This window comes from Perognathus longimembris, chromosome 28 (assembly GCF_023159225.1).
Source record: "Perognathus longimembris pacificus isolate PPM17 chromosome 28, ASM2315922v1, whole genome shotgun sequence".
Taxonomy (NCBI): Eukaryota; Metazoa; Chordata; class Mammalia; order Rodentia; family Heteromyidae; genus Perognathus; species Perognathus longimembris.
The window spans coordinates 106,207,337-106,229,639 of record NC_063188.1 but is presented as its reverse complement, the minus strand read 5'-3'; the positions used below and the strand labels follow the sequence as shown (position 1 = coordinate 106,229,639).

Sequence of the window (22,303 nt, the reverse complement as noted above, 5' to 3'; positions counted from 1 at the left end):
AGTGACTGAATCCAATTCAGTCATAGCTCAGAGGTGTTGTCCTGCCTCAACTCCCTCCAGAAAAGGACACCAACTAGAAAAGTCAAGTTTAATTTACATTCTTAACAGACACAGCACTAATTATACAAAGCTATTGGTTCACAAGCTTCCGGGTACTTGCCTTAGGGCAATAACACCCCAAATGAAGTTGGGCATTTCCCCCTATCAGCAACAATTGAAAACAATGTGGGAAAGGAAGAGCTGAACTGATGAAAATTAAAAAAAAAAAAAAAAACTTTGTGTGAGGTGACAACATGCCTAGGATTGTAGTTAGGAAATAAGATCTCTTGCTGAAAGAGGTGAGAAAGGGAAAGAGAAAAGAAATGGAGGGAGGGAGGGAGGGAGGGAGGGAGGGAGGGAGGGAGGGAGGGAGGGAGGGAGGGAGGAAGGGAGGAAGGAAGGAAGGAAGGAAGGAAGGATGGAAGGAAGGAAGGAAGGAAGGAAGGAAGGAACTTACCCTACCAGGTCTAGAATTATAGGATACATTTATAAAGTTATGATTTCAAATTTTAAATGTTAGTGAAATAAGCATTTATTTTATAAACTAAATTAAATCTGAAGGAGTAAGCCTGGAATGAAAAGCACATATGAGCATATTATGTGGCTTTTGTTTTATGTGGATCTCAACGATAATAGTCAAACAACCTGGGGAACTAGGAAGATGTGTGAGTTGTGATTTTGTGGAGCTGAACTTGTTCTAAATAAAGATTAGAAGATAAGCTAGATGAACATGTTGGTGTTTCCCATAATGATGGCAATCCCTGTTGCTGCAAATCAGTAAAAACAAATTTCCTGGCCCATCATCTTATTCCAGCTTCTGTCATATATGTGATGCTATGTTTTGGGTCGCACTATAGTTCAGTGTTATTTAACAAATAGCTTTATAAAGTTCCTTCAAGAATAATCTTTCATATCTAATTTTGCCTCTGAAGCTATGGCTAAAAATTTTCATATGGAGATTGTAAGGGATGAAGTGGTAACCTATAGACCAGTTATTAAACATTTAATTGACATAAAATAATAGTAACTCATGAGAGTAAATAATGCAGAGGAATATTATTTTATAGTAGGGATTTTATATAGGTTATATGTCCTATTCTTACTTTGGAGAAAAAAACAAGTAGTGTGATTTTGTAGAGACTAAAATGTGTTGCAGAGAACAAAATGGTTCTATCGGTCACGGGCAAACCTATAAAGCATGTACAAAACGAAACCATCTATACTTTAGGGGAAAATGCTACAAATTTGATAGGTTTTTCTCAGGAAAACACTGTTATTTTATCCTTCAAGCATGTAATCAACTTACTATTTAATCAGAAAAATGAACCTTCAAACTTTTACTTCTTTAGCTTGACAAATATTCCCGAGTATCTCCTATTCTTATTACTCTTTGGTGATTCATATGGATTAAGAGGGGATGCGGGACACATACAAGAAAAAAAAAGGGATTTTTTTTCTGGTTAAGGGAAAGGTAGGTTTGGTACAAAAACTGAATTAAACAATCAACTTTAAAATTAAAATGCTATGTACTTAATGTCAATGAATCATTTACTTAAAATATTATGGAAAATTTCATGCTATGTGTATTTTATTATATTTCTAAAACCTGAATTTTATAAATGAAATTGATCTATTTGGAATCAATGTCAATGTATGCAGAGAGCTTCCTTTATATAACCCGCAGCCTTTACCCTAGCATGTGGTTGAGCCTACGTATGGATGCTGGGTTTTGTAGGTTTAAAATTTCAGCAATTTCCTAACATTCAAACTGCATATTGTTCATAAAGAAAACAGTTATACCTTCATCCTGAAGAATTACTATTATTTAGCAATTGTCACTGGGCACGAAGGCTGGGAGAAATGACCTTAACGTGATGGTTTTTGCTATTTGAGCCACTGCAGTTAGAGAACACGTTTTTGTGCTTTTGTGACAGTTTATATATTTGGGTATGAGAGATCAATTACAATGCAGAGAGATGCCATTAACCTAACAGTGGCTGAGCTGATTTCACAGGGCATCAAACTTGACATCAGTCATTATTTAGAAAAGGAAATTTTAATTATAGCTTCAATTTTCTGCCCTTTTTTTTTCTTAAAACTGCAAAAACACTGATCTCTCCAAAGCCCTCTTCTGTACATCAAAATTGTGACATGATCAACAGGACCTTTATCAATTTTCCTCTCCCAAATCTTCAAGTCAGAAATAGCATAAAACTACCCTCAATCCCCTTTCCATCAGTGCTAGGTGACAGCGCTTATGAACCCTCTCTCAAGCTCCAACTGTAAGTTTTATTAAATGTCATATCCAGAGCCTGATTCACGGAAACAACAATCATATTAGGGGAAGAAATTAGACAATATCTAAATCACTGCACTCTTAATGGAAGCAAAGCATAATTAGCATGCATACCGTCCTCTAGTATTTCCCCAGGATTGGCAGAGAACAGTATATTCCGTGTCCCCAGAATATAATATGTAGAACATCGGATCTAAGTTCTCATTAATTATAGTAGAAAAAAAGACAATCTCCCCAATCCAACTGCCCAAGGTGACAACTGTGGACATGGTTCTACAAAATATGATGGTTCCGCAGGAAGATTTACAACAGGAATAGGTTGAAGACAGGCTGCTTTATCAATTTAACATCAGTCCACAGGGGGTAAAACACCCTAAAACAAGAGCATGCCATAGGGATTGTTGCAGAGTCGCTTTAAAAGACACAAAACCAAGCTAACCCTTTTCAAGCACCCTCAGTGAAAAGCTTTAAACAGGCTATTGTCAGAGTACAGGGTACCTTTTCTCTCTTGGCTTTGTTCAGCATTTTCCTCGGCTGCAGTTTCCATGGCTGGCTTCATACCATCCACCAAAAATGCTTTTCCTTGCTTTCTCCCAACACACACTTTTTTTTCTTCCTCTTCCTTTTCTTTTGGACTCCCCTCCGTCTCGTATTTACAGCGCCTGATTGAGAGGCTCTGTTCTTCACTACAGTAGATTACAGCCCCTTCCAAGATGTAAAAGTCTTGTCAGCGTCAATTTCGCTCTGCCTACTGTTCCATAGAGATAGCTGCCAAGAAGCAGGCAGCAATACGTCACAGAGGATCCCAGTTATAAAACAGCCATTCTGTGCCCCTCTGTGCCCCGACTTGACTCTCAAGGCTCCCCAGGAAGGACCTGCTCCCCCTCCAAGCTCTTCCTCCTCACAGTCTCTCTTAAGATCTTTCTCTCTCTCTCTCTCTCTCTCTCTCTCTCTCTCTCTCTCTCTCTCTGCCTCCCTCCTCTGCTCCCTTCTTCCCTCTAGCCAACGACACCCAATGAATACTAATTAATTCTCCCAGGGAAGAATAGATTTGTGACATCAGAGGAAAGGATGTGGAAGAGAAAGAAAAGAGACCCCTCCTACCACGTGACTTAGTCAGGCCACAATCTATGTTGTCTCGCAGGCAAGTGCTGTCTTTCCCATGCCACCCCTTCAGGGGCATCAAGGTTTTATTTATTCTATTTACCCTGCTGAAATATATTTAAAAGATGCGTCTGTGATGTCTATTTTATTTGCTTTTAAAAATACCACTTTTTCACACATCTCTAGATAGATAGGTTGATATTTTCTTTTTGCTCAAGCCCACTTAATAAAAAGTGACCCTTTCTTATTAAAAAAAAGTGTAATATGTGACTAGTGTATCTAGTTGACATTTTGGTGGTTTTGTTACTAAAGACCAAAATGGTTTTGTGATGTAGTTATTTAAATATTACATAGTTTTGTTCATTAAATCCTTTCACTCAAAACAAAAGGCATTCTCATGAACATTCTAAATATTCAGCATCATAGCTCTGGTACCAACAGTGACCCTGACCTGCCTTCTTGCACAAGCAGATGCTATTGAACAACTGTTTTTATCCCATTTTAGCATGTAAGCCATTGTAAAGATGATGAGCCCTATGTACTACAAACCCATCTGACAGTTGTCTGGTTTACATACTTTCTCTGCACCTATTAGAACAACTATAGAATTTCAAGGTCAGGCATTTGTGGCTCATGTTTGTAATCCTAGCTACTCAGGAGTCTGAGGTCTGAAAATCACAGTTCAAAATTTCCAGTTTCCAGCCTGAGCAGGAAAGTCCATGAGACTCCTATCTCTAATTCCCACCCAAGAGTGCTAGCCTTGAACGAAAAAGCTAAGGGTCAGAGCCTAGTCCTGAGTTCAGTCTCTAGTACTGGTTCACATACACACAGGAAAAGAAATGGAAAGGGAAAGGAAAAGGAAAAGGAGGAAAAGAGACAGTGAGGCTTAAGACAAATACAAATACAAAAATAATCACTGATCACCACTGGGTGAAGGATTTCCTAACTTAGAATATTCTGTTTATAGATTGGTTGGGCATAACACCACCAGCCTTGGGAGAAAATATAAAAGAAGTTGGAGACTGTTTGTTCTAAATATACTTTCTCAAGTTTTAAGGGTTTCTCCCTCTATATTTTTTAAATGAACAAGAGTCAGGTGCTGGTGGCTCACATCTTTAATCCTAGCTACTCAGGAGGCTGAGAACAAAAGATTACAACTCAAAGCCAGCCTAGGCAAGAAAGTCCACGAGGCTCTAACTTCCAATGAACTACAGAGAAAAAAGCAGAAGTGGAGCTGTGGCTAAAGTGGTAGCGTGCTAGCCTTGGGCAAAAGAAGCTCAAGGACAGTGCCTCAGACCCTGAGTTCTAGCTCAGGAATGGCACCATAAATAAGTAATTAAGAAGGTAAGTAAGTAAAATTAATAAATACAAGATCCTGATTCAAAATCCTCCACCTGATCTTTTAATGATATGTTTTTAGATAATCCTCCAAACTTTTAGATTCAATACCTCTGGCATGAAAACCAGTTTACCCTGTTTCAACACTTTCTTTTAATTTCACCCCTCACTTTTTTCTTTGACCATTGTCCTAGAAGGCTTTGCCCACAATCAAACATTCCTTTCAATTATGGCCTCAGCCAGGTTTATTGTCTCCTGGTGAAGGGATAGGGAAGCATGCAGGCTAAAACTGTGCCTTTAGAAACAAAAAGATTCATTTGTGATATAACTACCTTCAAGAGAAAACTTCTCAGGTATCCTAATGGGACACTTTTAACATGTTTGGCAAAGACAATGTAAGTCCATTCAGACATAAAGGTGGCAAGTCCTTGTGCAAGACAAGCTTGTTTCCTCCACGCACAGCATTTCAAATGAAAGCGCCAATCAAAATTCAACTAAGCACAAAAGAGGACACAAATGATTACCTGTTACCGGGTTTTTTGAGGTATCTAACAAAGGCATGCAATTCTAGAAAACTAACAAGAATCTAATGGTATGTTGGCTCTTCTTTAAGAATATTATTTTTATTCTTGGTGTGTGTGTACTCTGGTATTGGAGTCTGAACCCAGGGGCCCTTAGCTTTTTTTGTTGTAGACGAGTGCTTTAACATTTGATCCACAGCTCCACTTGCAGCTTTTGGGTGGTTAACTGGAGATAAGAATCTCACCGACTTTCTCACCTGAGCCAACCTGGAACCACAATCTTCAAATCTCAGCCTTCTGAGTAGTAGCACGAGCCACTAGCATCAGGCTGGTACTTATCCAAGGGCTCAAGCACTCCTCATGACTCAGCTGCTTCAAATTTGGGACCATAGGCAAATGCTGTTGCCCCTGCTAGGAATATTATTTTCATATGGAAAACAGAATACATAAAACTTTCTTAATTGAAGGCTAACTCTTAGTTCTATATCACAATGATAAAAGCCAAAACTATTCAACAAATATTCACAAATCTTCCAGTAGATACTTTCATCTACTTTTACTTGGAATAACATTACAGATAAATGAGCAATTGATCACTTTTGTCTTATTCACAACTCCATTTTCATTAGAACAATGATACATGATAGTTCCAGAAATTACCACTGTACTACTTCTTAAGCAGCCTCAAATTGCACTGTTTATAACAAACCATTGGAATAAAAAACAAGTGATAAAAAAGTTGTCAATCAGAATGACTAGGGAAATATATTCATAATATTTTGAAGTATATATCCATTTGGGACCAGAAAAACTGCGCATATAGAATGAATAGGAAAGGAAATATCTCCCAAAGCTGAAACTATTTCTTTGATCCCCATATTGTAAGACAGTCTAAACATTTCTGAAAGCCAAAGCTGGATTCAGACATATTGACATCAAATGTACTGGATTGAAAAAGATCCTACGAAATTGCTAATGTTGCCTAAAGAGAACAGCTGTTTCACACAGTTTTCCCCATATACCTGCACGTCTTCGATAGAATTATTTCCAGATCTCTAAAACCGCATGGAATAACCTTCCATGTACTAATATGTACAGGAAGTACAGCCCAAAACATTGTTGATTTCTCTTCCAGGCAATTTACAGGCTACTGGGACACCAAACTCTCCAAAACCAAGGTGCACCTATCTGCTGCAAGTGGTAAAATATCACAATAATAGCATGAAAAGAGCATTCATTAAGCACTTACTCAACCAACTGAGAATTCAAGCTACACAAGGGTCTACCTGCATATCCTTATTTTAGCCATGTAGTTACCAAAGATTTTGTCAAATGCCTGTTTTCCAACTTCCTAGAATTCCATTTTAGGTTTCTTTTGACCTCAAAGTCACTCTTCAATGAGGAGTGATTAAAAACCAAGAAAGAGTATTATGAGGTTTCTTCGAACAACTTATTCCTCTGTAATTTTCAGGGTTCATAGAACATCTGTGTAACATGAAATATGTTCTGCCATAATTCTTTCTCATTGTTCTTCAGGGGAACTCAATACTAAGAAGAGCAACTGCAAAATCAAAGGACCTCACATCATATTTTACAGTTAAAAACTCTCATACCTACTTGCAATGAATTTTAAGTAAATTGCTTGAAATGAAAATTTTGGTCAAGTGTGGTGGCACATATTTGTGACCTCAACACTTGGGAGGCTGAGGCAAGAGAATCAGGGGTTTGAGGATAAAACTACATAACGAGGTCCAAGAGAGTATAGATTACATAGCAAGATTCTGTCTCAACAAATAAATGAACACATTTCTCTTAAGTGGATCCTATTTTCACATTACTCAAGTTAAAAACCTAAAATTTAATGTTCTGGTAGCAAATATATGAGCTTTCTCTTTACTCGGAAAAAACAGAATTACAGCTACAGCAAGAAATCTTAAGTCACATATTTCAGGCAGAAAATATAATTTTATAAAGTAGAATTATCTGAAATACTAATAGTTCTTAAAATGGCACATACATTTAAAAACACATAAACAAGAAATACAAAAACAGCCAGAAATTTAGAATATGATAGTCTAGAATTGAGTCCTTATAATTAGATTTCATTTAATTTGGCAGAACCTTCGTCCTTCATTACCATAACTAAATTTCAAATTTTGCTTCCAGTGTGGGATTTTGAAAGATACATGCAGATTTCTTTCCTTTTTTCTTTCTTTTCTTTTCTTTTGCTTTTTGTCAGTATCAGGGCTTGAATTTAGGACATCATGCTGTCACTCAGCATTTTCATGACAGCTGTTATTCTCTCACTTGAGCTACGTTTTTCTTTGCTAGTTAATTGGAGATAGAGTCTCTCAGACTATTCTGTCCAGGCTGACTTTGAATTACAGTCCTTAGATCTCAACCTCCTTCCTAAGTAACTAGGATTATGAGGATGAGCCATTAGTGTCTCATATACCCTATGATGTCTTACTTTTATCATTCTCCTTCTGATGTCTTTGCTCAGTAACGCTTGGGTGCCATACTATCTTTTATGGGAAATGGCACTGCACAGAGCCTAGAGATGAAAGAACAGATCAAAATAGATGGTGTATACAAACACTCAAAAATTGTAACGCAGGCTGGGAATATGGCCTAGTGGTAGAGTGCATGTCTAGCATACATGAAGCTCTGGGATCGATGCTTCAGCACCATATATACAGAAAAAAAGCCGGAAGTGGAGCTCCAGTGGTAGAGTGCTAGCCTTGAGCACAGAGAAGCCAGGGACAGTGCTCAGGCCCTGAGTTCAAGCCCCAGGACTAGCAAAAAAAAATGTAAATCTTAGGTAGCCATTATCATGAGTGTCTTTCTTTAATAGTAGAAGTGGTTTCCAGGCAGGTCCCTGAGTAGCATCAGTAGATGAGAAGCTTCTTTCAGGTCATGTTCTTGCCAACCTGATCAGCTATTTACTTAATGGCAGGTAATGTCCTCATTAGGATTTTGAGGAGTTGCCAAAACAAGCAAATTGTTGAGTTTGGCAAAAGTCCACAAGGGGGTATGACATCAGCCTCCCTCTTCTGGTAAAACAAACAAAACAAAATTCTATGGAACCTTGTTTCCTAACCAATACCAAAAGTGTATGTTAGGCAAAAGCGGGCTTGGGTTTTATATAATAGGAACAGGTGTAGCATGAGAAGTTTCAATATACCAAACTGAGGAATGGGCACAATAGAGGCAGTACTAAAGCATGAAATGGATAGTCTATGCATTTTCCTCACTGGCTCTGAATCACATCCATCTACTGCAAAGTCAAGGTTAATACCATGGCTTCTCTCCACTCTCTTATATCAAGGTTGTTTGGCTTCATCACAAGGGACGCTTGGAGCTGGGAAATTCTTTGTTGCAGAGCTATCCTGGGTATCTTGAATGTTTAGAAACAACCCTGGCCTTGCTCACTAGATGTCAATAGAACCAACCCTGTTTTGACAACCGGATATGTTTCCAGCTAGTTTTGGAGGGATATGTTTCCAAAGATTGTCAAATATCTTCTTGAAGGGAAGGGAAGGGTATTCTTCCCTAGCAGAGAACTATTGCCTCAGATCTATCTTTCCTTTCCTATGTTTCCTTTGGCTATTGTCATATTCTTTCAGGCAATAGTTCTCAAGCTTGGGCATACTCTGAAATCATCCAGAGGCTTTTACAATAGTAATGCTGGGCCCTGACCCCTAAGATTCTGATTGGAGTGTCAAGAGTATGTGGCCATCCAGAAATTTTTGGGTTTATTTTTGCCAGTCCTAGGCTGTGAACTCAGGGCCTGAGCACTGTCCCTGGCTTCTTTTTTGCTCAAGGCTAGCACTCTGCCACTTGGACCACAGCGCCACTTCTGGCCATTTTCTGTATATGTGGTGCTGAGGAATTGAACCCAGGGCCTCATGTATGCGAGGCAAGCACTCTTGCCACGAGGCCATATCCCCAGCCCATCCAGAAAAATTTTAAGAGGCCAGTGGAGTGTCTCAAGTAGTTGAGTGCATGCTAACAAGTGGGAAGCCCTAAGTTCAAAACCTAATAACAGGGGCTGGGGATATGGCCTAGTGGCAAGAGTGCTTGCCTCGTATACATGAGGCCCTGGGTTCAATTCCCCAGCACCACATATACAGAAAATGGCCAGAAGGGGCGCTGTGGCTCAAGTGGCAGAGTGCTAGCCTTGAGCAAAAAGAAGCCAGGGACAGTGCTCAGGCCCTGAGTCTAAGCCCCAGGACTGGCCAAAAAAAAAAAAAAACAACCCAAAAACCTAATAACAACAAAAAGGTAATTCCAGTGTGCATCTAGTTTCTGCAGGCTGTAGGGACACACAAAATATGTGCTGTGATAACAGTGACACAATCAAAGCTGTTTGGGGAAGAGTACACAGAGGGCCAATTGAGCAGTGGATAAGAGAGAGATAAGAAGGCAGGATTAGAGCAACTACCATTGACAGAGGAAGAGGGGACTTCCTACAGCTTAGATCCCTGTAAAGGTAAGCCAAGGGGATCATAAAGAGATCCGGTGACATATTCCTTCTTAGGGCTACTATGACTACGTAGCACAGAGTCATTGGTCTTAACAGAAAATATTCTTATGCTGGGAATATGGCCTAGTGGCAAGAGCGCTTGCCTCGTATACATGAAGCCCTGGGTTCAATTCCCCAGCACCACATATATAGAAAATGGCCAGAAGTGGCGCTGTGGCTCAAGTGGCAGAGTGCTAGCCTTGAGCAAAAAAGAAGCCAGCGACAGTGCTCAGGCCACATTTAAGGAGTGGGCAGGGCTGTGTTTCTTCTAAGAGAGCATCCTTCCTTAACTATTCTAGCAGTGGTCAACCATCATTGCTATTTCTTAGTTTACAAATGCATCCCTTCAAGGCTATGTCATAATGTAGTATCCCTGCCTATAGTTGTGTCTCTCCTCATAAGGACACCAGTCATATTGTACTAGGGTGACCCCGAGTACAATGTAGCTTCATCACATCTTGATCATATCTACAAAGTCTCCATGTCTGACTAAGGGCACACTCAAAGGTTCTGGGTGTTAAGACTTCAATACATTTAAGGGGGACACAACTCAACCTTCGCCAAGTGAAGGGAGTAAAAAAGGATGATCACAACTGGACATTATATGAGGCCACATCTACGTGGCTGCTTAGAAAAGAAGACCTGGGCAATATCAACAGAGAAGAGCCCAATAATGGCAGGAATGTGACTGGTACTCAGGCAGAAGTTATAGACAAGCAAATATTGCAGGCGCCACCTAATCAGGGGGTCTCTAGTGGAAGAATCCACTCCAGTGGAAGAGGCCCAGTGACAAAACAGAAAAAAAGGTCTAAGATAGGGCCCGGTCACAGAAGAGAAGAGAATTTTAAGGAGAGGGGTACACCACCCCTCAAAGTAGTCAGAAGGCGAGGACCTGGCAAAGGCCACTGAAATGGAAAATTCCAATTCCTTTGCCAGCATCAGCACAAAGACTGGAATGGAAACCAGTTTTTAGAGGGGCTATGAAAAGACTGGAAAATGAAGACAAGAAAGCCAGGGCAGCCCACATTATAAAGAAATGTAGTGAAGGGAGGGCAAGGGGAAAATGTAGAAGCTAAAGAGCAAAACAGGCAAGAAGAAAATTCCCCAAATGTACCATGCTGAGAAGGTGGCAGTGGCTGAGAGATTTAAGATAGAAGTAGAAGTGAATCCATGAGTCAGGATCACAGAAGAAGTGAATGCCAGCTGTAGGGGACAGAATAGGACATTTCTCCTCACAACATGGAAGTGAGGAAAGAGGAAATAGAAGAAAAAGGAAAACTCAATCCATTGTCAACCTTTAAAGAATGCCATCATAAAGGAAGTGGCAGTGACTGGCAGGTTACAAGTGCAATGTGTCACATACAGAAAAGGTGACATTTATCAGTCACAGCTCCATCTTATAGGTGACATAATGGTCTCAATCTTAGTAAGGCAAGTGACTTGCCCCGAGTCTACATTGGTTAGGGACCTAAGTGGGGCTGAGTTCGTAGGAGACTAGTTACTCCAAGAACTGAGAGAGCCAAACAATGCTCTGATTATGTTATCATACTGGGGAATAAACCTCAACATGTTAGAGTAGAGACTAACCCCAAGAAAAAGGAAGGAAAGAAGGAATGGAGAAGGAAGGAAGGGAAAAAGGAAGGAAAGGAGGGAGGGAGAGACGGGAGAGGGAGAGGGGAGGGAGAGAGGGAGAGAGGGAAGAGGGAGGGAGAGAAACAGGGAGGAAATAAGAACCAGATGAAGGTTCGTTAAAATGGTTTTCATAAAGAAAGGAAATTTTCCACTCCTTCCATGTGCACAAGACAAACGTCAGGAGACAGCTGATGTGCTGACAACATGCTTCCTGATTAATTATCACATCCTGTGGGGAGCTCAGAGTCTCTCATTAAAAGTGGTGCACCGACAACCACCTCTTCCTGCGAGGGCTCCCAATTAACTCGTCTACACAGCATGGACCAAGTCAACCTGAACATAGTCAGGCCTTCCGTCCTTTTCGTTAGCTCTGATCTGCAGCTATCAGAGTCCTAGTCATGTCTCTGGAATGACTCCTTCTTATGTCACCAGAAAACATAGGGACTGGGGGTTCTCTTACCCAGAGACTACAAACCTGAGAAACCTGCTGTCGGAACGTCCTTGCATGATCTGCCTAAAGCCCACTCATCCTAGCACCAACTCTCCTGAAGGGCACAACCCCAAGACCTTGCTTGGGGGTTCAGGGATAAATGCCAACTGTCATTACCTGCCTCTGACTCCGAGTGGAGATAATGACTTGGAGCAATCACAGTCTTCACTACGGGACCCCCAGGGAAGGCTGTCCAATCTAGTTCTCCTCGACATCTCTGGCCTGCTTTGCCAAAGGAAGCTAGTCATTTTTAAATCCGATGTTAAATCATAAGACATCCAAACCATAAAACATTCTCAGAAGTTGAGACCTTAAAGAGTGTGCCTTGGCAGGTTAGCGATAAAGGTGAGAGTCCCTTAAGGAAAGTTTTTGTGGTTGTTGCTTTGGTTTGGCTTTGTCTAGTTGCCATTTCACCTGGTTCCCTGCTCTTAATATGCAGAAGTTACTGTCACCTTTTCCTCAAATGGAGTCCATGTGCAAATGAAGAAGTTTCTCCCTGAGAAAAAGATGTCTCCTCAGGAAGCTACACAAATCCCCTATTTATCTCATGGAATAAGATTCCACCACCCCCACCCCCCGCCAGGTCCCACCTCTAACAATGTAAATTTCCCATTGATCTGAACAACAGAAAGCAGCAGGAAGCCCTGGAGTCCACTTATTTTTCTTTTTTTTTGGCCAGTCCTGGGGCTTGGACCTGTCAGGGCCTGAGCACTGTCCCTGGCTTCTTCTTGCTCAAGGCTAGCACTCTGCCACTTGAGCCACAGCGCCACTTCTGGCCATTTTCTGTATATGTGGTGCTGGGGAATCGAACCTAGGGCCTCATGTATACAAGGCAAGCACTCTTGCCACTAGGCCACATCCCCAGCCCCCTCCACTTATTTTTCTTTCTTTCATTTGAACATTTGAACTATTATGAACTCCCAAAGAAATCGTAAGTGGCAGCTACTAGGGCCACTTGGCCAGGCAAGGGTCCTGGCTACATGTTGAGCCAACACTGGTATCCACATCCAACTGAGCTCAACACTGTCTCCCAAGGACCCACCATACACACATGCACACACACATGAGAAATGGCAGTAGCTCCTTAGGTATGATAGAGGCCAGTTCCCAGGGCCGGTGTTATCCTGCACTGGAGTTGCTATAGGAACTTAACTCATGTTCTTTCTTTCTTTGCCATTACGAAAGTACTGAGAGGTGAGCCCTTACCATCCACCTTGCATGGCCAGAGAGAAACAAACAAAAAAGGGAGCCCAATTGAGTTGGCTGAGGTCATGCAGCTGATCAAATTCTGAGGTAATTCTGGGACTGGGGACTAAAGCTGAGAACTCAGGTGTCAGTCACAATGAAAGGAGCCAAGGCTAAACAAAGACTCTGGTGACCAGATGATCAGCAGCAGCAATTATTTAACTCTGAAAGTCCAGATCGCCACCAGTGACTTGCTTAGAACGGCCTACAACTGCTTCTTCTCTAAAACATGGCGATCTGGAGCACGCCCATCCTACTCTCTCTGACACACGAGGCTGCATGCCTTTGCAACTATGTAAGGATCTAACACCCTCAACCTCACCCACCATCCCTGTCAGCCCAGTTCCATCCTAACCAACCTCCTGATGCCACGTGACCTGCCCGAACCGCAACTTCATCATCTACTAGAGGGATTCATAAGGGAACTTCCTCCACTAGGCTATTGTTAGCATAGTGAAATGTTACAGAGTCTCAGCGCGGTGGTGCCTCCCACACCGTACTGACAAGATCCTATTTCTGTTTTGGAAGTTTTTCATGCTCCCACCACCATTACACAAGTCCAAAGAAAGGGAATGAAGAGGAAGGACTAGCTGGATATTTCATGTCCTTCCAGAACTTTCTCTGTCCCTGAGGAAATCACTTTTGTGTCCTTGCTTAGCCTGATGCTCTGTGTGTGTGCACATATGCATGTGTGCATGTGTGTGTGCCAGTACTGGGGCTTGCACTCGGGGCTTGGGCCTTGTCCCTTAGCTTTTGCACTCAAAGCTGGTGCTCTACTTCTGGCTTTTTGCTGATTAATTGGAGACAATGGTCTCATGGACTTTCTTTTCCTAACTTGCTTTGAACTGTGGTCCTCAGATCTCAGCCTCCTGAGTAGCCAAGATTACAATCTCTGGCTGGATTTCTAAGAACTGTCCCATCTCCATCCCTATAATGTCAGATTTGCCTCAAAATGCCTTGGGGCCCTTCATGAGGAGGACCACTAAGTACATGATGTGTAAGATTCACAAAACAGCAAATAATTAAGTTGAACTGAGCGGAATAAGGCAACCGAATTAAAAAGATATGTCTCTAAGGGTACTTGCTTTTTAACAGATGGACGAAATTATCTTCTGGAGGGTGTTGCTAAGATGAGTATTCAAAACCAAATTAGATTTTGCCTGTAGGTGTGTGTGTGTGTGTTTGTGTATGCACACGCCAGTCCTGGAGATTGAACTCAGGGCCTGGGCATTGTCCTTGAGGTTCTGTTGCTCAGGCTAGTGCTCCACCACATAAGCAATAGTTCCATGTCCAGCTTTTTGTTTTAATAGTTTTGTTTTAATAGTGTATTGGAGGTAAAGGTCTCATGGACTTCAAACCAGTATCCTCAGATCTCAGCCTCCTAAGTAGTTAGGATGACAAGTATGAGCCACGGATGCCTGGCTTTTATTTAACACAATTTTCTCTCTTCATGTCAGAAAACTGCTCAAGCAGATCCACTTTCATTGCCTGGAACATATAGAGTCCTGACCTTAAACAGGCCTCTCAAACTACTCCTTTGAAATTCTTACATCTTTTTTTTATGGCAATATCAGAGATTGAACTCCAGGTGTCATACTTGCTAAGCAGGTGCTCCACCACTTGAGTCATGCCTCCAGCTCCCTTAGTTTAGTTCTCCTGAGCTTCCCCATGCCTCTAAGGATGACAAATACGTGCCAACACATTCAACCATTGACTGACTCTCATCTTTTATGCCTTCAAGTATGATCCACAACCTCTGCCTCCCAAGTAGCTAGGATTAAAACCTTGGGACACTGTGCATGACATAATTTATCTTTGACTTTATGTTTTGTATGTGAAGTCCAATGGGACAATGACACACACACATACGAGCATAACACTTATGTGTTCCTTGTCACTCTGGTTTTGCCTGTCAAATCTGAAATGGCCCATTACCCCAGTGTTCTGGTGGAGCCACACTGAAGGACTCAAAGCCAGCACAAGAGAAGCATGCCCCATCCTGAACTGAGTAAGTGCTGGTGCTGGCAGTCAGTCTTGAAAAGTGCTGCTTTCATTCAAAAGACAACCTGTACTGAAGACAGAAAGGGGGCGAGGGAATTCTAAGAGCCATGGATGGCCAAGGAACCTAGCACATCCTTTTCCTCTCAAGGTACTTTCCTGAATTGGGTAATTCTCCAACTGAAAGGGGCTCCATAGAAAGTAAGACAAAGACAGAACAACCCAGAGTTCTTCTTTCTTCTGGTTCTTCCTTAGTTATCAGCAAGCCAGAAGGAGGGAATGCTAGAAGAGTGTACTCATATCAAGAAGTAAAATCAATACAGTTCAGTTTGCTTTCTGCAGTGTTTCCACTATTCTGTGTAGAGTGAGATACAGATATATGTACAAGTTACAAAATATGAATTGGATAATTTCAATGACTACATGTGTTAAATACAATCATATTTGCATCTCAAACTTGTATTGTACCATATGAGGATGATTAGTGAGATTCATGCTAATCATTTCGATTCATTTAAAATTATTTTTTTCTTTACTCAGAATGATAGTAAGTGGAAAGTATAACTACCCAACAAGTCAATTCAGAAACTATGTGTGGAAGGCAGGGAAAAGCTTTGTATTTTAGGTGTGTGTGTGTGCGCGCGCGCACGCGCGCGTGCGTGTGCGCACCAATCATGGGGCTTGAACTCAGGGACTGGGCCCTGTCTCTGAACAATTTTGCTGAAGGCTAGTACTCTACCACCTGAGCCACACCTCCACTTGCAGCTTTTTCACCAAAAAGCTTAATTGGAAATTAAGCTGTGCCTGTGCTGGCTCTGAACTATGATCTTCAGATCTCACACTCTAGCTAGGATTACAGGCGTGAGCCATGGACATCTCTTTGAACAACCCTTTTTCTATTCCTTTTGAACTCTTTGACTTTGCACGGGGCTGGGTGGGTTTTGTGCCTGGCTCTACATACAAGCCCAGTCAGTCAGCTGGTAACACCCAAATCACAACCAGCTGCTGATTAGGAGATTAGCCAAAGTCACCATCAAAATTGATCTCACAAACCATTTGATACGATCCTATTCCATACTTTCAGGAATAAGATAGTTCAGTGTTGACAACATGTCAGTAGACATTTTAAAACCATGCTCAAGTAGAATTTTTAATCATACCTAACTTGAGATCATTCAGGTATAAACCACAGTTGAATAAAAATTTGCTACTGTACATTTTTAAGTGGCTAGTGGGTAATAGACACAGTGAGGAAGGTGTCTAGTACTCCACACTTGTCTTTGTCCATGGTCTGTGCTATAGACATGCCAATGTCATGTAGGACCCTAAAAGGGCAGGCTAGGTATATACTCTTATTTTACCACCACTTAAGACCAAGGCACTAGAATCAAAAGATCTAGAATTTCTCATTGGGTATTGGTGGGTCATGCCTACAATCCTAGTTAGTCAGGAAGCTGAGAACTGAGGATCATATCATGAAGCCAGCCTGGGAAGGAAAGCTCATTAGACTATTATCTCTAATTAAACACAAAAAAAGGAAATATAGGTGTGGCTCAAGTGGTAGAGCACTAGCCTTGAGTGTGTTAGCTAAGGGACAGTGTCTGGTCTCTGAAATCAAACCCTAGTACCGGCACAGAAATGAAAACAAAATCTAGAACTTCTGATTGGGAAATTACACAAGAATTGTGCTCATTTTTTTTTGTTTTCTGGTCTCATTTTAAAATAAATGACATATACTAATAATTCCAAACCAGGAAGATTTTAAAACGATCTATCTCTTATCTCCTCTTCCAGTCTGTTGCAGGGAAAGTCAGGATTGAAGGACTCAGTTTTCTTGAGTCCCTGCCCAATAGGTTCGCATTTACATCTGGTGTGCAGTTAGCAAATATTTTCCTAGAATAAGGACCAAATGCTTAATCTATAATATAAATGGTAGGTGGAGATACCTCTTTTTAAAATCTAACATCAGATCTTGGTGAAAACATGTTCATGTATTTCTACAAAATACCTGTTAAAAATAAAACCTTAATGGGATAAGACAGCAAATAACAGAAAAGAAAATATAAATCTCTGGAAATCAATACTTGGTAGTGTAATTTATATTCTTAATGAAAAGCCACTCATAAATGGTGCCATCGAATTAAGTGAGCCAAATGCATGCCATGAACTTTGTAAGAGACCTAGAAACACTCAATAAAAAGCAGTTGCTATGATTAATAAGTGAGACCAGAGTGAGGTTTGAAATGCTTTCTCAGGAAGGCAATAAAGCAGCTCCAGGATGGAGCTTGTCACCCTGCCTTTGCCAGAGCATAATGGAGGGGTAATGGTCACCTGCTCCATCCACGCTCAGGGGAGAAACCTACACAACGGGCAATTCTCAGCTCCCGAGCTATGGCTCCCACTTGTCTTTGCCCAGTGCATAGCCATCACTGCTATATAGACAATCAGAATGAATGCAAAACTTCAGGGAAAAAAAAGAAAATTATACACCCATTCTTGTTTTACTACAAGTAAGAAATGAGCCCTGGTACCGGTGGCTCATGCCTGCAATCCTAGCTAGTCGAAAGGCTGAGATCTGAGTATTATTGTTCAAAGCCAGCCCTGGGCAGAAACATCTATGACACTCTTATCTCGAATTAACTATCAAAATGCCAGAAGTGGAGCAGTGACTCAAGTGGTAGAGAACCAGCCTTGAAGGAAAAAAGGTACGGCAAAGTTTTCACAGTGCCCAGGCCCTGAATTTAAGCCCCAGTACTAGTACCAAAAAAAAAAAAAGCAACAAAGTATTGACATTTCTCATCAGTAACTGTAACACACACATGTAATGTGCTCCGTAGCTGAGAATGGCTACTCTGGGAGAATATGAAATGCCTCTACATGCTCAAAATGATAAAGTACTAAAAGAATCTACGCTGTTGTAATTTTATTGCCAAAAAAAGAAATGCTCTCTCATGTTTGGGATAACAGAACAAAACACATGTTTTGATTTGGGTTAATTCTTCAATCCCAAAACCAAATAGGAGTATGAAGGTTTTTAAATTTTCTTTTGTAGACCTTGATCCTAAGAATTAACATATAAAAGAGCATTATAACATATAACATATAACATATAATATATAACATATAATATATAATATATATAATATATATAATATATAACATATATATAATAATATATAATATATATAATATATAACATATAAACAGCATTATGATGTAAAATGAAACAGAACTGTATTTAGATAATTTAGACTGTGTGTGTGTGTGTGTGTGTGTGTGTGTGTGTGTGTGTGTGTGTGTTGGTCATGGAAACGTCCCTAGCTCTTGCACTCAAGGCTAATGCTCAACCACTTTGAGCGACAGAACCACTTTGGGTTTTCAGGTAGTTAGTTGGAGAGATGAGTCTCACAGATTGTTCTGCCTTGGCTGGCTTGGAACTGCAATCCTCAATTCTCAGCATTCTGAGTAGCTAGGGTTACAGGTGTGAGCCATTGGTGCTCAGCTAATTTGGACAGCTTTATTGCTTAGTAGCCACCCTGACAATTTGCTTCTCCAAAATATCAAAGATCTTATTGGATGAAAGATCCGTGTCTCCTGTGCTGCTGCTTGTGTGTGCGTGTTGCAGGCTATTAGCTCCGAGCCTGGCCACCATCCCTTCGCTTTCTCCATCAAGGCTAGTGTTCTACCTTTTTGGGCCACAGATCTACTGAATTTTTGCTGTTTAACAGGAGATAAGTGTCATGAAATCAGTTGCTGTGGGCTCGTGTCTGTCATACTAGCTACTTAGGAGGCTGAGATCTGAAGATCACGGTTCAAACCCAGCTCAGGCAGGAAAGTCCATGAGCCCCTTGTCTCCAATAAACTATCAAAAAAGGCGCAAGTGGTACAGCACTAGGTCTGGGTTAACAAAAACAGAAACAAAAACAAAACAAAACTCAGGGATAGTGCCCAGGCCCAGAGTTCAAGCGCCAGGATTAACACCAAAAAAATAATAATAACAACAGCATCATGGATTTTACTGCCTCAGCTGGCTTCAAACTGCTCTCCTTTGATCTCAGCTTTCTGAGTAAATAAGATTGTACTCATAGTTATGTAGCAGCTGACTACCGGAGCATTTTTAAACCTATTATTGACAATTGACTAGGTGTGGTGGGCCCCCTGTAGTCTCAAGCACTCAAGAGGCTAACAGAACAGCATGAGTTCAGAAGTTTGAAGCCAACGTGGACAATACCGTGAGACACTGTCTCCCCCCCCCCAAAAAAAAAAGCTATCAATATCCAAGACATTTTTCCAGTTGGTAGCACCATCATCGGCAAGCTGCTTGAAACTTTAAAAGCTTTGCAAAAGTTTCATGCATCACCGAGCTTCATCACATCAGCGTCAAGAAGTCTCACTTTTGGAAGCACACAATTCTCAAAGTGAACCCCGAGTCAGAACTGAGGCCCAGGCACACGGTTTCCATGACTCCTAGTAATCTGGCGATGAGATGACGGGGTGCAATGAAGACACTGAAAACCCCCCTCCCTCTCTTCTTTTTATAATTAGAAATACAAAGGTTGCATCTGGAGAAAAAAATTCAGACCCAGAAGGGCTAAAACAAAAGGGGAAAATCCTTTTCCATTCCATCTCCATGACTCTCCCAACCCTAATCTCCAATTGTAATAGGTGGTTTTCATATTTCATTTTTGGTTCAACTTTGACATTTTAATAGTAAAGTGATCGATGAGAAAAGAGATTATTATTATTATTAGCTTCCAGATTCTGGGGATATGAGCAGAGCAGCATGTAAGCAGTGTGCCAAAGCTGACTCAGAAACAAATGCAAGATATTACTCAGAATAATGTGGCTCTTAAACTCTGATCTTACACCACCTATTGAGATTAAACATACACATCAACAAGACAGGTTAATGACTGGCACTTTCCATCACCAACATAGATGGCTGAAACAACCTGACGTGTTACAGTTTCAAACAACCCCTCCCCCCAAATGCTGTTAACAGGCTGTGATTCTAATGCTAAGTCATATTCACCATAGCAGGGAGCAGAGCTATCAAACACAAGATACAGTGAGTGCACATGAGCTTTCCTTATTAGTTCAGGTGAGTGAATGAGCTCTAAACCAACCTTAGTTCCTCTGTGGTGAAGACCTGTCGATACACAGTCAACTCCATCCTCACACATAAGGGTATGTACTGAGAAATTTATGACTAGATGGTTGCTTTGTAGGGAGATTAAGTATATTTACACAAACTAAGATGGCTATATCATTAGGTGGTATAGTCTTATGGGACCACAGTAGTATATGTTATCCATTCATAGAAGCATTATTATGCAGCCTATGACTCTGAACCCCCTATTCATCTTTCTTTGAAGACTGTGTCTCCCTATGCAATTTAAGCTGAGCTTGAACTTGCTATATGGCTCAAAGTGTCCTCCAACTACCAATTTGCCTGCTTGTCTCTGCTCTACCATGCTAGGTGTCACTTCCTATTTTTATAGTGAAAAGTCTTGTCATAGTTTAGCTTTTCAGAATTTACAATGAAAAGCAACAAAGATTCAGTGTTTAATTTTTCTTAAAAATGTAAAATTACAGACTACTATAAGACATTGCATACTATCACTGCTATCTATCAAGTACTAGAATTCAATTACCATTCTTAGTTTCAGATGGCTCATTTTCATAAACAACACAGAATATACTCTATGTGCACATAACAAATATACAAATTGCCTTCAATGAGTCATGGGAAATTTCAATTAAGAAGCATTTTGTTGGTCATAATGACTGTTTGCTAATGCATACATTATTCTGCTGTTGTAAAATTTACACATTTACAAAACTAAGCCAAAATGTGCCCACAAGGAATTTAATCAATGCAGCTTCCTGCATAAAATGCAGTCACTCAGAGAAGAAAGGAAGACATAGTTTCCTATTGTTGAGCACAGGATTCTTGTATCCAATACTGTCAGTCTCATTATACAAAAATCCTCAGTAAATGTGCTCCATGAAAAAAGGAAGAAAGAAAGCCAAGATCCAGGCACTGGTGACTCATACCTGTATGAGTCCTAGCTACTCAGGAAGCAGAGATCCCAGTATCGCAGTTCAAAGCCAGCCCAAGCAGGACGATGATACGACTTCACCTCCAATGAATTACCAAAAAGCCAGAAGTGGGGCTCTCAAGTGGAAGAGTACTAGCTTTGAAGGGAAAAAAGGCTCAGGGACAGCACTCACGCCCTGAATTCAAGCTCCAAGACTAGCACTCCAAAAGAAAAAAAAAGCCTAAAAATGTAGCAACCTATCTAGTAATGGATTGGGAAGGCCAATGACTTAATCTGAAGGCAAAAAATAACTCAACTGATAAGATATGGCTTGGAGGGACAAGTATCTAGATAGCCCTCAACCATGGGCTAAGGATCAGGAAGTTGTTAGTGTCATTCAAAACAATACTGATTTTGCTCAGCACTGGTGGCTCATGTGTGTCATCCTAGCTACTTAGGAGGCTGAGATCTGAGGATCACCATTCAAAGCCAGCCCAGGCAGGAAAGTCCCCAAGTCTCTCGTCTCCAATTAACCACCAAAAAGCTGGAAATGGAGCTGTGGCTCAAGTGGTGAGTACCAGCCATTAGCAAAAAAGCTAAGGGACAGTGCCCAGGCCCTGAGTTCAAGCCACCATACCAACACACAGAAAAGCAAAACAACAACAAAAGAAACACTGATTTCTTTTTGTCTTGGCTAGGCCTTGTCTTGGAGGTGGCAGCCCAACGTCTTTCTTCCCAACCTCCCACCCTAGTCCAGTCCCTGGCTGAACTTCCCACCCTGGTACATTTATTAATCTTAAGCACACAGCCTTCTTTGACCGGGGCCTGCCGGAATCCTCCGCAGGATGTGGCTGTCTAGCAAGGATGAGAGAAGGCAGAGCCTAGGGGGAGGGCACAGCATATCCCTGAGAACCCACTCAACTCGGGGCAGCCTCCAGGCCCAGGGGCTTCATGGGTGACTAGAGCTGCCACCCTGTTTATCCCCTTTCTCTGAGCACAATAAGGAACTGCGTGGAGCCCTCGGAAAGCTGCCTGGCTTCCTTCTCCTCGCTTTATCATCATTCATATCTAAGC

The 22,303-nt window shown here is 41.2% G+C and overlaps 1 protein-coding gene across 4 annotated transcripts in view; it reads right to left on the bottom strand.

The window, feature by feature from the left end:
- Positions 1–22,303, bottom strand: part of Gpm6b (glycoprotein M6B) — a 134,880-nt gene that overhangs the window by 35,798 nt on the left and 76,779 nt on the right. The window contains exon 1 of one of the 4 annotated variants that reach the window (XM_048335942.1): positions 2,834–3,285. The exons of 1 other annotated variant lie outside the window; for it this stretch is intronic. In XM_048335942.1, the coding sequence (XP_048191899.1) occupies positions 2,834–2,894 (61 nt within the window). In that variant the 5' untranslated portion in view covers positions 2,895–3,285. Of the gene's footprint in view, positions 1–2,833; positions 3,286–22,303 lie in introns of those variants that run through there. 2 more of the 4 variants (XM_048335943.1, XM_048335944.1) reach the window with 2 other exon arrangements.